The sequence below is a fragment of the Xiphophorus hellerii genome, chromosome 4, assembly GCF_003331165.1.
Source record: "Xiphophorus hellerii strain 12219 chromosome 4, Xiphophorus_hellerii-4.1, whole genome shotgun sequence".
NCBI classification, from domain to species: Eukaryota; Metazoa; Chordata; class Actinopteri; order Cyprinodontiformes; family Poeciliidae; genus Xiphophorus; species Xiphophorus hellerii.
The window spans coordinates 35,036,261-35,051,745 of NC_045675.1; the positions used below are offsets into that span (position 1 = coordinate 35,036,261).

Consider the following 15,485-nt stretch of genomic DNA (forward strand, 5'->3'; position numbering starts at 1 on the left):
CCTTCGGCACAAAATGTTCTTTTAGGGCAGCAATAGCAGCAGCAAACGTGTCTCCGGTATTCGGCAGGGTGTAGAAAAGCCTTTGGCCCTCAGTACCCAGGGCATGAAGTAGAACCGCGCGCTTTCTGGCATCAGGCCAACCATCCCCTGATGCAACTATCACCAACATGTAGTTGTCGAACATTTTTAGCCATGTTGGAAATGGTATCGCTGGTTCCCCTGGGCATGGCATGAATGGAGCAGGTAAAGGCACAGAAATAGACATCCTCGTCGCCAATGTTGTGTTGTTGCTATATTGAAATAGTGGAAAATCAGCACCATTAGACGTAGTTCAGGTTTTGTTCTCTGTTTACTGTCGTTCGTTCTCCTTCTCCTTCTTCTTCTTCTTCTTCTTCGTGTGAGAGGAGGGTGTTTGAGGAAGAGCGGAAGAAGAGCGAGTGAGCGAGTGATTGAATCTTTTCTATCTTTGTTTTTTTCTTACTGTTTTTTTTCACTGGGTGTTTGTGTTACTTGTTTATTTGTAATTTCGTGTTAGCTTCGTCGCGTTTTAAGGGGTTTTTGTGGGTTCGGGTGTGGCCGTCAGGCCGGCGTCTTAGGACGCCATGGTAGTTGTTGGTGGTGGGTCTTTCTCCACGCTGACACGGAAGAACGGCATCAAGGTGGGTGCTGGTTCTCCGTGCAGCGTGGAGGAAGTTTGTTTAGCTGTGGGTGAGGTGATTGGGCACGGGGCAATTAGGTCGGCAGCACGGATGAATGGAGCGGTGGTGTTGTTTGTGGAGACAGTGGAGCAGGCTCAGCGTTTGGTGGAAGCGGGCGTGTCTGTCAACGGCTTGTTTTTACATGTTTCGCCTTTAACTTTACCTGCAACTAAGGTAATGTTATCAAACGTTCCTCCTTTTATTAGCGATGAGTTTCTGATAAAAGAGTTGTCACGACACGGTAAAGTGGTGTCGCCGATAAGGAAGGTTTTATCTGGCTGTAAGTCACCGTTACTGAAACACGTTGTATCGCACAGAAGACAACTGTTTATGATATTAAACCGTCGAGACGAAGAACTAAATTTGAGGTTTCATGTTAAAATAGATGATTTTGATTACATGTTGTTTGCCACTTCTTCCAACATGAAGTGTTTTGGTTGTGGACAAGAGGGACACATTATAAAAATGTGTCCAGACAAGGCCGGGCCGGCCCCGCCGGGTTCGGCGAAGCAGCAGCCCGCTGCTGCTGAGCAGGAGGGGGCCTCACCTCGTGAGGTTAGTGCAGCGGGGGAACCCGCGGCTGCTGCGGGGGAACCCGCTGCCGCTGCGGAGGAACCCGCGGCTGCGGCGGAGGAACCCGCTGCTGCGGCGGAGGAACCCGCTGCTGCGGCGGGGGAACCCGCGGCTGCTGCGGGGGAACCCGCTGCTGCGGCGGGGGAACCCGCGGTGGCGGCGGAGGAACCCGCTGCAGTAGAACCAGCAGAGGGTATTGTTGAGGTGTCAGTGGTGGACAGTGGGATGAGTGTGTGTGTGGGAACGGAGGGGTGCACGGTGGTGTGTAGTGATGGGGTGAATGGTGGTGAGGGTGAAAGTGTGGAGGGAGAGAATGTCGGTGTGCAGGGAGGACAGGAGGAGGTGAAGGACAGTGAGGAGCATTTAGTGTGTGGGGATCAGAGAGGGATAGGTGAGGTGGAGGTAGGAGGACAGAATGAAAGGAGGAACAGTGTAGAGTCGGTTTTGGGAACTGGATTGGAGGGAGAGACAGAGGAGGTGATGGAAGTGGAGGCTTCTGCCCCGGTGAAGAGGCGAAGCAAAAGGAGGAATGTGGTGGCTGCTGTACAGGCCAGCAGGCAGGCCAGCAAGCTGGCTGGAGAGAGGAGGGAAGTGTCAGACAGCAGCGACGCTGAGAGCTGGTTCTCTGACGCCAGTGAGGCGTCAATGACTCAAACAAGTAGTAAAGAACCAAGATACCCTGTCGAGTCTTACAGAACGTTTTTAAAACAAACTAAAGGGCTGAAAGGAGTAAAGATAGAAAGTTATTTTCCAGATCTGAGAATCTTTTACTCCTCTGCGAGACATCACATTAGGAACAATGAGGTATCGGGTTTTGAAAAGACAGAAATATTTAGATTAAAGAAAGCAATGTCAAAAGCGAGAAAACTTTTTTGAGTAAAAATGATGCACAGTGATTTTTTAGTATTTTTATTATTATTATTTTTTGTAGTCTTTTTGTGTGTTGGTTTTAGCTTCTTACCCAATATGGATTCTTTTAAAATCGCAACTCTGAATCTTAACGGGGCGAGGGAGGCTGAGAAGCGGGCTTTGATTTACCAAACACTGAACCAAAAGAAAATCGATGTTATTTATTTACAGGAAACTCATAGCGATCATTTAATTGAGACGGACTGGGGCAGAGAGTGGAGGGGGGAGGTCATTTTAAGCCACGGCACCTCCCAGAGTGCAGGGGTGGGCTTCCTGTTCTCTAAGGCTTTCACCCCGAACTCCACAGAAGTAGAGCATGTCGTTCAAGGGAGGTGTCTTTTAGTTAAAGCAAAGTTTGATATTTTTAGTCTGGTTTTTATTAATATGTATGCTCCGACCACCAATGCAGAGAAAAAGCGTTTTTTTGAACAAATTGGGGAAAGGTTGGGTGATTGTGGGTCTGAGGATTATGTTTTTATAGGCGGGGATTTTAATTGTACAGAAAACGAGTTTTTAGATCGTAATCATGCAGAGCCGCATCCAGCGGCCCAACATGCTCTGCGGCAGCTGGTCTCGTCTCACGGCCTGGTGGATGTATGGAGGAGGATGCATGCAGGCTCCAGGCAGTACACATGGTCCCACATTAAGGAACACCGAATCTCTTTAGCTCGACTTGATCGTTTTTGTTTTAAACACCATTTTAATGTGTTTAAAACATGCCAGATTTTACCGGTGGCTTTTACCGATCATTCGTTGCTTTTAGGTGGTGTTTTTATTAGAAACATTTTACCTAGAAGCGCTTACTGGCATTTTAACGCGGCTTTAACTTATGATCAGGGTTTTAAGGAGATTTTAGGTTATTTTTGGACTGGTTTTAGACAGAGAAAGGCTGATTTTACTTGTCTGAGACAGTGGTGGGACCATGGCAAAGTTCAAATAAAACTGCTGAGTCAGCAGCACACTCTCAATGTTACCCGTGACATTACCGGATCTATCAGAGATCTGGAGATGAACATTGTGGAATTAGAACGACTTAGTGAATCCACAGGAAATCGAGAGTATATTGAAGCTCTCAGATCAAAAAGGCTAGTTTTAGCAAACCTGCTGGAGAATAAAGTCCAAGGCGCTTTGGTCAGGTCCCGGGTCCAGAACATCACGGAGATGGATGCTCCCTCTAGCTTCTTTTTCAGCTTGGAGAGGAAGCACGGGCAGAGGAAGCAGATCCACTCTCTGCTGTCGGACACGGGGCAGCCACTGAGTGAACCAGTGCAGATCAGGAGGAGGGCTGTGGAGTTTTACCGTTCTCTGTTCCACAGCGAATATGAGAAGAACGAGGAACGTTTAGAGGAGTTCTGCAGTGAACTGCCTCAGGTCTCTGAAGAGACCAACACTGACCTGGAGGGCCCCCTGGGGATCCAGGAACTCCACACAGCCCTCCTCAGCATGCAGGGCCAGAAGTCCCCGGGCATTGACGGGCTCACGGTTGAGTTTTACAAGGCCTACTGGGATCTTCTGGCCCAAGATTTGCTCGACGTCTACAACGAGTGTCTGCACACTGGTTCACTCCCCTTGTCCTGCCGAAGGGCGGTCATCACCCTGTTGCCCAAGACGGGGAACTTGCAGGAGATAAAGAACTGGCGCCCCGTGTCCCTCCTCTGTACCGACTACAAGATCCTCTCCAAGGCCCTGGCCACGAGGCTGGGGAAGGCTATGGAGCAAGTCATCCACCGGGATCAGACATATTGCGTCCCCAGCAGGTCCATGGTAGATAATATCTACCTCATTCGGGATGTTTTGGAAGTCTCCGGTTCATTAGGTTTGCAAATTGGCTTGATTTCATTAGATCAAGAAAAGGCATTCGACCGCGTCGAACACGGCTTCCTCTGGGAAACCATGAGGAGGTTCAGGTTCGGCGAGGGTCTTATCGCCAAGATCCAGGTTCTGTACAGTGGCATTGAGAGTGTGCTGAAGATCAACGGTAGCCTGTGTGCTCCTTTTAGGGTGTGTAGAGGCGTTCGACAGGGCTGCTCTACGCACTCTCCCTGGAACCCCTCCTCCGGAAAATACGCTCGAGTGTTTATGGTCTGGTTTTACCTGGTTTTAAGGACAATATGGTTTTATCTGCCTACGCTGACGATGTTGTTGTTTTTGTAAAAGATCAGCAAGACATCAATGTTTTAACCAAGATCACTGAAAAGTTTTTTACTCTGTCCGCTGCGAGGGTGAACTGGGGAAAGAGTGCAGCCCTGGCCGTCGGCGAGTGGTCTGCAGGGCTCCCAGTTCTCCCTCGGGGTCTTTTATGGAAGAAGGACGGTTTTAAATATCTTGGTGTGTTTTTAGGCAATAAATATATTGTGAACAAGAACTGGGACGACATTGAGCAAAAAATAAAAAATAAACTGTCAAAATGGAAGTGGCTTCACCCACAAATGTCCTACCGGGGCAGAGGTAGGACATTTGTCCAGAATTATTCCCATCATTTCCCCTGTAAACACTGAGACGCCATCAGAAATCCTCTTACATTTTTTAATACTAAATCCTGGAACGATAAACGATACCCCATTGTTGCTACTTAAACTTTTAGATGCATCTGTATACACTTGAACATAATCAAAGTATTTATTTTCTATATATGCTTGCACTGAGTATGATTCTAAAATATTTCCTTTTTTCCTCATCTCCAACAAAGATAAATCCACAATGATTTCATGAAACAGAGATGGATGGACCGGTGATAATGGAACTGTTTCACTCATTTTTATAGATGATAAATCAAAATCTTTTACGTCCCTTTCTATCTCCCAACCAAAGGATCTTAAATTCTTTTTCCCTTTTTCCCAGCTAGGTTTTAAAATTTCTTGACATGGATGGTTTTCATACTGACCCTTTAAATAACTCCAGTAAGATAATCTTAACTGTAATCTTCTGAGGCAAAGTGGTATTTCCCCCATTTCAACTAACAAAGCTGAGATCGGAGTTGTTCTGATGGCTCCTGTACACAACCTCAAGGCTTGATACTGAATAATGTCTAATTTTTTAAGTAGTGTTTCTGATGCTGATCCAAAGGCCAGGCTACCATAATCTAATACAGATCTTATTAAACCCGTATATATTATTTTCAATGCTTTCCTCTCAGCGCCCCACTTTCTTCCCACCAAACACCTCATAATATTTAAAACTCTCTTACACTTATCCACTACTTTTTGAATATGTCTACTCCAAGTAAGTTTTTCATCCATCCACAAACCCAAAAATTTAAACTCATTTACTCTTTCTAAATCATGTTTATACAAATACAATTTTAAATCATTAGATACTTTCTTTCTAGTGAAAAATAAGGTCTTTGTTTTATCTATTGAAATTTTAAAACCCCAATTATATGACCATTCTTCTATACTATATATTGCTTCTTGTAATTTCTTAACTATAAATTTCAAATTCTTACCCCTCTTCCAAATTGCTCCATCATCAGCAAATAATGAACAACCCATGCCACTCTCCAAATTGTCAAACATATCATTAATCATAATAGAGAAAAACAAAGGACTCACAATACTTCCTTGAGGAGTTCCATTTTCAACAAAATATTTTTCTGACAACTGTTGACCTACTCTTACTTGTATAGATCTATTATGTAAAAAATCTTTTATCCAATTAAACATTGACCCTCTAACCCCCATTTTCCTTAATTTAATTAAAAACCCTTCTTTCCACATCATATCATAGGCTTTCTCTATGTCAAAGAAAACCGCCACCACACTCTCCTTATTAACTTGCCCTTTTCTGATTTCATGTTCTAAACACAAAATAGGGTCCATAGTACTTCTACCTTTCCTAAATCCACTTTGAAATTTTGACAGATACCCCTTCTTCTCCACAAAATAACTCAATCTTTCATTTATCATTCTTTCCATTATTTTGCATATATGTGAAGTTAACGCAATAGGTCTATAACTTGTAGGATTTGACTTCTCTTTCCCTGGCTTTAAGATTGGAACTATAATTGCTTCCTTCCATGCCACAGGTAAATAACCCCCTTCCCATATCTTATTAAAGAAATCTAATAATATCTTTTTAGATGAAATACTAAGTTTTTTAATCATAATATAAGAAATATTGTCTTTTCCTGGAGAAGAATTTTTTGTTTTCCTTAAAGCGTTGTTTAATTCAAATAATGAAAAGGAATTATTCAATAGATCATTATATTCTGTATCTACTTCTAACAGGTTAATATTTTCCTTAATAATAGAAACTCTTTTCCTTATTTCTTCTGTATTTAAATTATTGCTACTATGAATTTCAACAAATTTCCTAGCCATCATATTTGCCTTCTCCTCCTCATTTAGAGCCATTTCATCTCCATTCTTAAGAACTGGATATCCATATTCACTTCTAATTCCATTCATTCGTTTAATCATTCCCCAAATTTTTGAAATCTTTGTTTCCCTTCCTACTGTATTACAGAAATTTCCCCAATAAGCGCTTTTTACCGTTCTTTTAACCAAAGCTTGTGACTTTTTATATCCCAGCAAATTCTCAAAATTCTGATTTCTCTTTAACAACCTAAAGGCTTTATTTCTGGATTTAATTGCCAAATCACATTCCTTTGTCCACCATGGTACTATTTTTTTCTTATACTTTCCTTTTTTCCTTTGAATTGTTCCATGTGCTGCTCCTGAAATAGCTTCACAAATAGAAGAGTTTACACCATCTATATCCAAATCAAAATTAACCTTTAGCAGTTTTTCATCACTTATTATTTTATATTTTTCCCAATCAACATTTCTAAATATCCATCTTTCTATATTTCTATTATCATCTTTCCCTATTTCTAAACCGATTTCAATCACAATAGGATAATGATCACTTCCTAATGTAGATTCCTTTAAAACTTTCCAATTACTAATCCCGGCAAAATTCACTGATACTAGAGTTAGATCTAGTGCTGACTCATTTCCATTTCTAATATCAATTCTTGTCCCTTCTCCATCATTAATACAAACCAATTGCTTCTTATCCATTAATTGTTCTACCACTTCTCCATTTGCATCATTTTTTTGACCCCACACAGTGCTATAAGCATTAAAATCTCCACAACAAATTAGATTTCTACCTAGACTTTTAAACATATCCTCCATTTGATCTAAATTCAATTTTTTACATGGATTATAAAAATTTAATATCTTAATATTTTCCTTATTAATCCAGATTTCCACAGATATCCATTCTAAAGATGATCCTTTATCTACAAACCTATACTGAATCCCTTGCTTAACAAATATTACACAACCTCCTCCACTTTCTTGCTCCCTATCCCTTCTAATGCTATCATATCCTGCTATCACAAAATCTAGCTCTGGTTTAAGCCATGTTTCCTGAACACAAATAATATCTGGTTTAATTTCCAAACAGTTTATATAACCTTTAAATTCTTGACCATTTGCTATTAGACTTCTTGCATTCCATTGTAAGATAATCATTACATTCTTCCTCCACCTTGTTTTCCATCTATTTCAAGCCTTTTATTTATTAGTTCCCAAGATAAATCCTTCACATCTAAAAATTTTTCTGCACCTTTCACTATAATTTTAATTTTTTCTGTTTTACTTGATCAGTACAGTTGATTACATATGCCATGAATAATATTAATTTATCCATTGTGATTTCCATTCCAGATTGTGAAATCTTACTGGGCTCAGCCCTAATGCTAGACATTACTTGTTGATTTTCCTGAACCGCTCTTTTCTCTTGAATACTTTTTGTTGCCTCTGCATAAGTGATGTTTTTAATTGTTCTCAGCTGTTGAATTTCTGCTGCCTTTTTCCTTGCCTCGCAACCTCCATACGCTACATTATGCTGACCACCACAGTTACAGCATTTCACTTGTACATCCACTCCATATTCATCATATCGATGATCACCTCCACATTTGGCACATCTTTGCTTCCCTTTACACACTGCTGCAATATGACCATACCTTTTGCATTTAAAACAGCGCAAAGGGGGAAGGACATATGGTCTCACAGGAAAACTCATGAATCCAATTTTAACCTTATCAGGAAGGACTTCTCCTTGAAACTCCAAAAGAATCGATAGACTCTCCATTTTCTCTCCATTCACATGCTTCAACAATCTTTTCAATCTCCGAACTTCTCCCCCCTGTATGTTCTTTTTGAGTCTTTCTAAATCCTCCTCCAGCGGAATACCAGTGATAACACCACGTGATACTCTATTTTCTCCAACAATTACTTTCTCACCAACTACTTTTTTGCAAATGTTGTCAATCTTCAAGCATTTATTCTTTTGGTCTTCAGATTTGCATTTTATCAACATGTTTCCATCTCGTAATGTTTTAACAAACTCTACCTCTCCTATTTTCTTTTTTATTTCTCTTGAAACTTGTATCGGACTTAAATTAATATTCATATCTTCCTTCCTAAATTTAAGAATTACCTTAAATTCTTCGTTTGTTACTTTCTTCCTAACCATTCTATTTTCCTCATCTGAGCTGCACTCTTCCAAAGTTCGCTTACTATTCTGGCTACCAATTACTCTATCCTCTTTCAAAACTTTTTCTTTACCTCTACCTCTTCCTCTTCCTACCGGAGTCCAATCGTCAAAATCCATATCATCATCCTCACCACCTCCATCTGCCTTAGTTGTCATCCTAATCCAGTCACAAACCAGTTTATGCCCGGAATCCGCCTTCCGTGGTCTGCTCCTTTGGTCGGGTCGTGCTTCCCCCCTTCTCCTTCTCTACCACATACAGCGTATTTTGTCACATCATTCTCAGAGCTCCCCCTTCTGTCCTTTTCATGCAATAGCAGAACATAACAACAGGTGATGAAATGAATCACATTTTAAGTAAAAAAATTGATTTTTAAAATATTTCAGGTAATAAACATATATGTAATGAAAGATTATATTTTTAAATAAACATTTTATGTGATTAAAGTAAACAATTATAGAATCAGCATTTTGTCTGATGTAAACATTTAATGTAAACAAGCAAACCAGATGAAAGAGCCCATCTTTAAACATGTAATGTGTAATGAAACAATTCAGAGTGAACAATAAAGGAGACAAGTAAAAGTTATGAAATAGATCACACTTTAAGGAAATATTTGTTGTATTTAACATATTTCAGGTAAGAAGTGAACATGTAATGAAATTGATCCTGTCCTAGAATTTTATGTAATTGAACATTACAGGTAACAAATGTGATAATCATCTGAGGTAATAAATTTTATGAACATTTAAAAAATATGTATTTTTTAAATATAAAATTTGTTAAATTTTTTTTTAAAAGGGTCAGAATGGAATAAAAATGTGTGCCTCATCTATCCAGTCTAGTAGAATAATTTCACACTGCTTTTCAGTCAATGGGGCACACGACTTGGAAACTATTGAAGAAAACATTATTTAATATTAAAGTTATTTAAAATATTGAATATGACTTAAAATGTTAACAGAGGATAGTGTGTTGCATGAATTACCACTTTTTTGTGTCAGTTGGTCACAACTGAAGACATTTATTTACAGGAGTGTTTGGTTGGAAATTGACGGTCCCAAGTGAACCTCCAAGCGCTTGAAGAGGGAGCGCTAGAGTACAGCTGGCCAGAATTAGTGTTCATAAATCGGATCAACCTTGAGCTAAACGCCGCTTGCTCTGTGGAATTCCAATATTCAATATCCAACTTGAAAACAACTTCTCTGCGGTCGGTAACACAATAAAAACAGCAGAATAAAGTTTGTTTTGGTCTGTGGCCTTTAAAGATAGCACCGAGTGACTGCGCAAGACAAACGCAGTGACGTTGGTTCCAAAGCTCTATTGACAGGTAGGCCAGGCTAGGATTTCTCTTTTGTCTTTGATGAAGGACCATGAGTCGATTGTTCTGCTTGCACTAGGCCCACACATCTGTCAAACTATCCAAATCCTAAGAAAAAAAACGATCTACCCCTTTGCCTGTCACTGTACTAAACAATACTGAAGGAAATTACATAAAAACCTCAGAAGAAGACATATCTTCTTCTGAGGTTTTTATGTAACTTTATGAGTTGCTTATGAGCAACTTCTATGGAGTTGCTCATAAGCAACATTAGAAACATTGTTGCTCATAAGCAACTTCTGTGGAGAGAAAATAGTCTCAAAATATCTTGATTTGTACTTCAGGTAAGCTTCTTTGTGTGTAACTTTGGCAGCCAGATGGGGGGCATTGGCTTAATTTGAGGGCGGGGGCACAGTAAACGAGGTTTACTCTGACCACATGTTTATTAGTACAAAATGAACAATAACGATGTGAACAGTGACATGAATAAAATGTTGAGTAATTATGTTCAAGTTTTAATAAATATTAGCTCATATGCTGCAAAAATCTAAGAATCTAATGTTTCCAATCGCTGAAGTTTATTCTTTAAATGCAAAATCAATCTATGTAGCAATAATATTACTGAAGTAAACAACAACAGTACAGCGCAGTAAATGTATTCTTAAAATTACCCTTTTTCCCCAAAACGTTACTCAAGTGAATGTAACCTGTACTACCCACTTTAACATCAGCAGCTTGTACTTGTTAACAGGCTTAACATGATATATTGGTATTAGCTAGTCATCCTTTAGCTAACATTACCTACATTCAACAGCATTACTCATTTCAGTCGGTTAGTTTGGGGGAAAAAACTGCAAAGTTCTTTGCGTCTTGCTGGTTTGCTGCCATGATTCTAACACATCTGCACAGCTCTGCTCAGCAGCAATAGGTCTCCTTCGCTGCAGCACAAGTGTAATCACAGCGCGAGCGTCTTACTGCTCATGTTGTGTTTAAAGGCGGCTCGGAAGAAGACGTTACGAAGTGTTAACAACAAAGAAAATGACAGGACACAGATATGGGAAGTGCGGAAGCCCCTATTGCTGACTAGCACGACTGACTGTGTGGGCGGGCAATGCCCCCCAATGCCGCGAGGCCTGAGTTGTATCTGTGAAACATTTGTAAACCATAAAACAAAAATTTGTGCGCAACTCCGGGTACTTGTAAATATGTGGTCAAATGCATACACACCTTATAAATACAAAATAAAAGTACACACACACAAATACAATTTCTACAAACATTAAATTTCTACACACAGATTTTTTAACTCCAATCTCACAAATCTGATAATTACGAATTCAAACCTTCTCCTATGCCTGCAAGTAGGCGAAAGAGATACACACAGACAAAAGTGAATTTACGCACAGATCCGGTTACGAGTGCACGAGGACTTTTGAGACTCATCTCACGCTTCCAACAGCCTCAGATGTGTGCGTAAGTGGTGCGTTTAAATGCTGGTAGAAAGCTGGGTCATCTGATTCTTGTTCGGAGTCCAGTGTTTTTAATTTTCTGAACGTTGCTGTACTTGTGTCGAAGTGGCAAATATGTTATTTCATTGGAAAACAGAATATTTCAGCACTTCTTTTCAATACTCCAAAATTATTTATAGATAATTATTTAAAAACTTTACGGCATTTTTCAGCCGTACAGTTGTGATTACATGGTTTGAAGAACCACCACTGGGTGGTGGAATGGTTCGTTGGCTGGAAAAACAGGCCGTCATAAGACATGGAGCGACCGGTGGCCCGTCTTCAGAAGTAAGTATCAGTTAAACCTGCAAGCTTTGCTCTCCGATTATAATGAGAGAAAGAGTAATTATAAATTATTTCAGATTACGTTTTATTTGTCTGGTAGTTTTATACTCTGTCATCCTCATATTTTTCTGTTACTGGGAGCTAATGTCTATGTGAGCAATGCCATTTTAGCTGTTGGTAGCCAAGTCCTTGTATTTTTGATGTCACACTTTAAGAGAGTACATTTAGTCCATGAAAATTATCTCTACGGTGATTCTTACAATATCTGTTCTGCCTAACAGGTTCCAATCAAATTCCAAAGTCACGGAGCTGATTGATAATACACTGCCTGGCCAAAAAAAAAGTCGCCACCAAAAAATGGTCACACTCTCTAATATTTTGTTGGACCGCCTTTAGCTTTGATTACAGCCCGCATTCGCTGTGGCATTGTTTCAATAAGCTTCTGCAGTGTCACAAGATTTATTTCCATCCAGTGTTGCATTAATCTTTCACCAAGATCTTGTATTGATGATGGGAGAGTCTGACCACTGCGCAAAGCCTTCTCCAGCACATCCCAAAGATTCTCAATGGGGTTAAGGTCTGGACTCTGTGGTGGCCAATCCATGTGTGAAAAAGATGTCTCATGCTCCCTGAACCACTCTTTCACAATGTGAGCCCCATGAATCCTGGCATTGTCATCTTGGAATATGCCCGTTCCATTTGGGAAGACAAAATCCATTGATGGAATAACCTGGTCATTCAGTATATTCAGGTAGTCAGCTGACCTCATTCTTTGGGCACACAATGTTGCTGAACCTAGACCTGACCAACTGCAGCAACCCCAGATCATAGCACTGCCCCCACAGGCTTGTACAGTAGGCACTAGGCATGATGGGTGCATCACTTCACCTGCCTCTCTTCTTACCCTGATGCGCCCATCACTCTGGAACAGGGTAAATCTGGACTCATCAGACCACATGACCCTCTTCCATTCCTCCAGAGTCCAATCTTTATGCTCCCTAGCAAACTGAAGCCTTTTTTTCTGGTTAGCCTTACTGATTAGAGGTTTTCTTACGGCTACACAGCTGTTCAATCCCAACCCCTTGAGTTCCCTTCGCATTGTGCGTGTGGAAATGCTTTTGCGTTCACAATTAAACATACTCCTGAGTTCTGCTGTTGTTTTTCTTCGATTTGATTTGACCAAACGTTTAAGTAATCGCCAATCACGATCATTCAGGATTTTTTTCCGACCACATTTCTTCCTGGAAGACGATGGTTCCCCACCATCCTTCCAGTTTTTAATGATGCGTTGGACAGTTCTTAACCCAATTCTAGTAGTTTCTGCAATCTCCTTAGATGTTTTCTCTGCTTGATGCATGCCAATGATTTGACCCTTCTTAAACAGACTAACGTCTTTTCCACGACCACAGGATGTGTCTTTTGCCATGGTTGTTTAAGAAATGAGGAGTTACTCATTGCATCAGCTGGGGTTAAATAACTTGTTGCCAGCTAAAAGATAATCGCCTATGCAGTACTTATCCAATAGGAGGCTTGTACCTATTTGCTTAGTTAAATCCAGGTGGCGACTTTTTTTTTGGCCAGGCAGTGTATTTGTGTAGTGTGTAAAATATTTTGATATGCCTTTTACTCTCTTATATTCACCTAGTGAATATAAAGTGAAATAAATTGTCTTTCAATTGTAATTTATTGAATTTCTATGTGTATAAATTACCTTATATTTACTTCTCCACAGGACAGAGCGGCTGACTGATGGATTGGGGTCACATGTTATTTTACTTACTGGAGGATCAGGACCTTTCAGATCTCATCAACCCTCTGATCTGATGGAGCAGCTGCAGGAACACACGGACCCTCTACAACAGGGGTCCTAAAATCCAGGCGTCGATGTCTGGTGTCCTGCAACATTTACATATGTTCCTAGTCCAACCCACCTGAATCAAATGGCTGCTTGAGGTCCTGATAATGACCTCATGATTTGACTCAGATGTGTTAAAGCAGAGACATCTAAAAGTTGAAGAACACTGACCCTCCTGAACTGGAGTTGAAGCCCTGCAGGAACAACTTTCACTCAGCTGCATCACGTTTACTTGCATACAATGCAGCATGTGGAAACATTACCTGTGTCTTTATGCTAAAACCATTTTGGTGACCATTTGTTGAAAGTAAATTACAAACATTTACCCATAGTTTGACCACTGCTATATGGCAGAAAGAAAGTTTGATGTCACAAATATAATAGAGGCATCATTCCATTTATACTGTAGAAAGATGACAAAAGTGTTTCCTGAATTAACTTTAATGTTCACCTCACTGCACACAAAGGACAGATGAAATTTGTAAAAGCACCCTAATCTGTTGAATCTTTAAAAGGATCCAAGACTAGTTGAACATGTTGCAATTTTTCTATTACCCAAGAAATTGCTGTTGCTCATAATTACTTTGAAAAATGTACATCTTTCGTTATATTTTCTACCCATGGAGGTCGCCATTGTTTCACTGATGGGGTGATGACGTGTTTTGGTCCATTCTCTATTGGAGTCTACAGAGTAAACACAAGAAGGCTAACTTTACCCCAGTAGTTATTTATCATATTGCGTTTGACTGGTGTAATTTTAGAAAATCCCACACTGTCACTATTGGCTGTAATTGAAAAATATCAAAATAAAAATTGAAGCGAATCTGGATAATTTCCCACATGAAAGAAAGCAGAGCGCAGTGCGAGAGCTGGATTGGAACACAACCTAATCTAGATCCTGGACCTTCCTCCAGAACACTAGAAGGCTCTAACAGGTGACCGTTACCTTAAGGAGCTAAGTGCTGAGACAGGCAGAGCTGGACCTCTTTGAGATGCTAACAGTCAATCAATCAAATTTTATTTGTATTAGCACATTTCAGCAGCAAGGCATTTCAAAGTGCTTTACATCACAACAAACACAAAAACACAAAGTCATGCAACAAAGTCATCAAAACATTACATTAAGTCAGTGTTTCTCAATTATTTTCTGACCCCTTGGGTTAGGGTAATGTAAAAACTCGCGAGACGTCCTAGAGTCGACTAGTCGACTAATTGGTTCAACCCCTACTTCATTCATGACACCGGCGGCAGCAAATCACAAATTTGCGTCTTGCGTTGCTATGACGTCACAACGACTAGTCAACTCGACATCGACTCGACTTTTATCATGTTGACGTTGACTAGAAAATATCTTAAATCGTTCAATCTGCTGAGTCAGCAGAGCTTCCTGCCGCGCATCGGGCGGAGGAGAAGCAGGTGGTTTCGTTGAATTCAGCTGTAACCAAACGGGATCCGTTCATAACAAGTTTGGCTTGTGATGTTCCAAAAGCACCATGTAGTCAGTGTGATAATTTGACTCCTATAGTAACTATCCAGAGATCATCAGCATCAGCCGGTGTTTAGAAAAAAAAAAGTCAGACCCGACTTTGTGCAACAAACCTTTCCCCGCTGCTCACGAAGAATCTCCATAATAGACTTAGTAAAAGCAGGAGAAGGGGAGAGTGTGTGTGTGTGTGTGTGTGTGGGGGGGGGGGGGGGGGGGGGGTCAATATTTGCCGTGAAAATAGCTAATAAAGCCTCCAAGTAGTTGTGAAGGGTTTTTGCGCTTACGTCACTATGACGTCACCGCGACTAGTCGACATCGACTCGACTATTATCATGATGTAGT

At 40.5% G+C, this 15,485-nt stretch overlaps 1 protein-coding gene across 1 annotated transcript; it reads right to left on the reverse strand.

Annotated features, from left to right (window-relative positions):
- Positions 1–441: 441 nt before the first annotated feature.
- LOC116718700 (pollen-specific leucine-rich repeat extensin-like protein 3) lies at positions 442–3,163 on the reverse strand. Its single transcript, XM_032560894.1, has 2 exons — positions 3,155–3,163; positions 442–1,983 (listed from the first exon to the last, which is right to left on the reverse strand). The coding sequence occupies exons 1-2, from the start codon at positions 3,161–3,163 to the stop codon at positions 1,255–1,257; spliced, it is 738 nt and encodes a 245-aa protein (XP_032416785.1). The 3' UTR covers positions 442–1,254.
- Between the last annotated feature and the right edge of the window lie 12,322 nt (positions 3,164–15,485).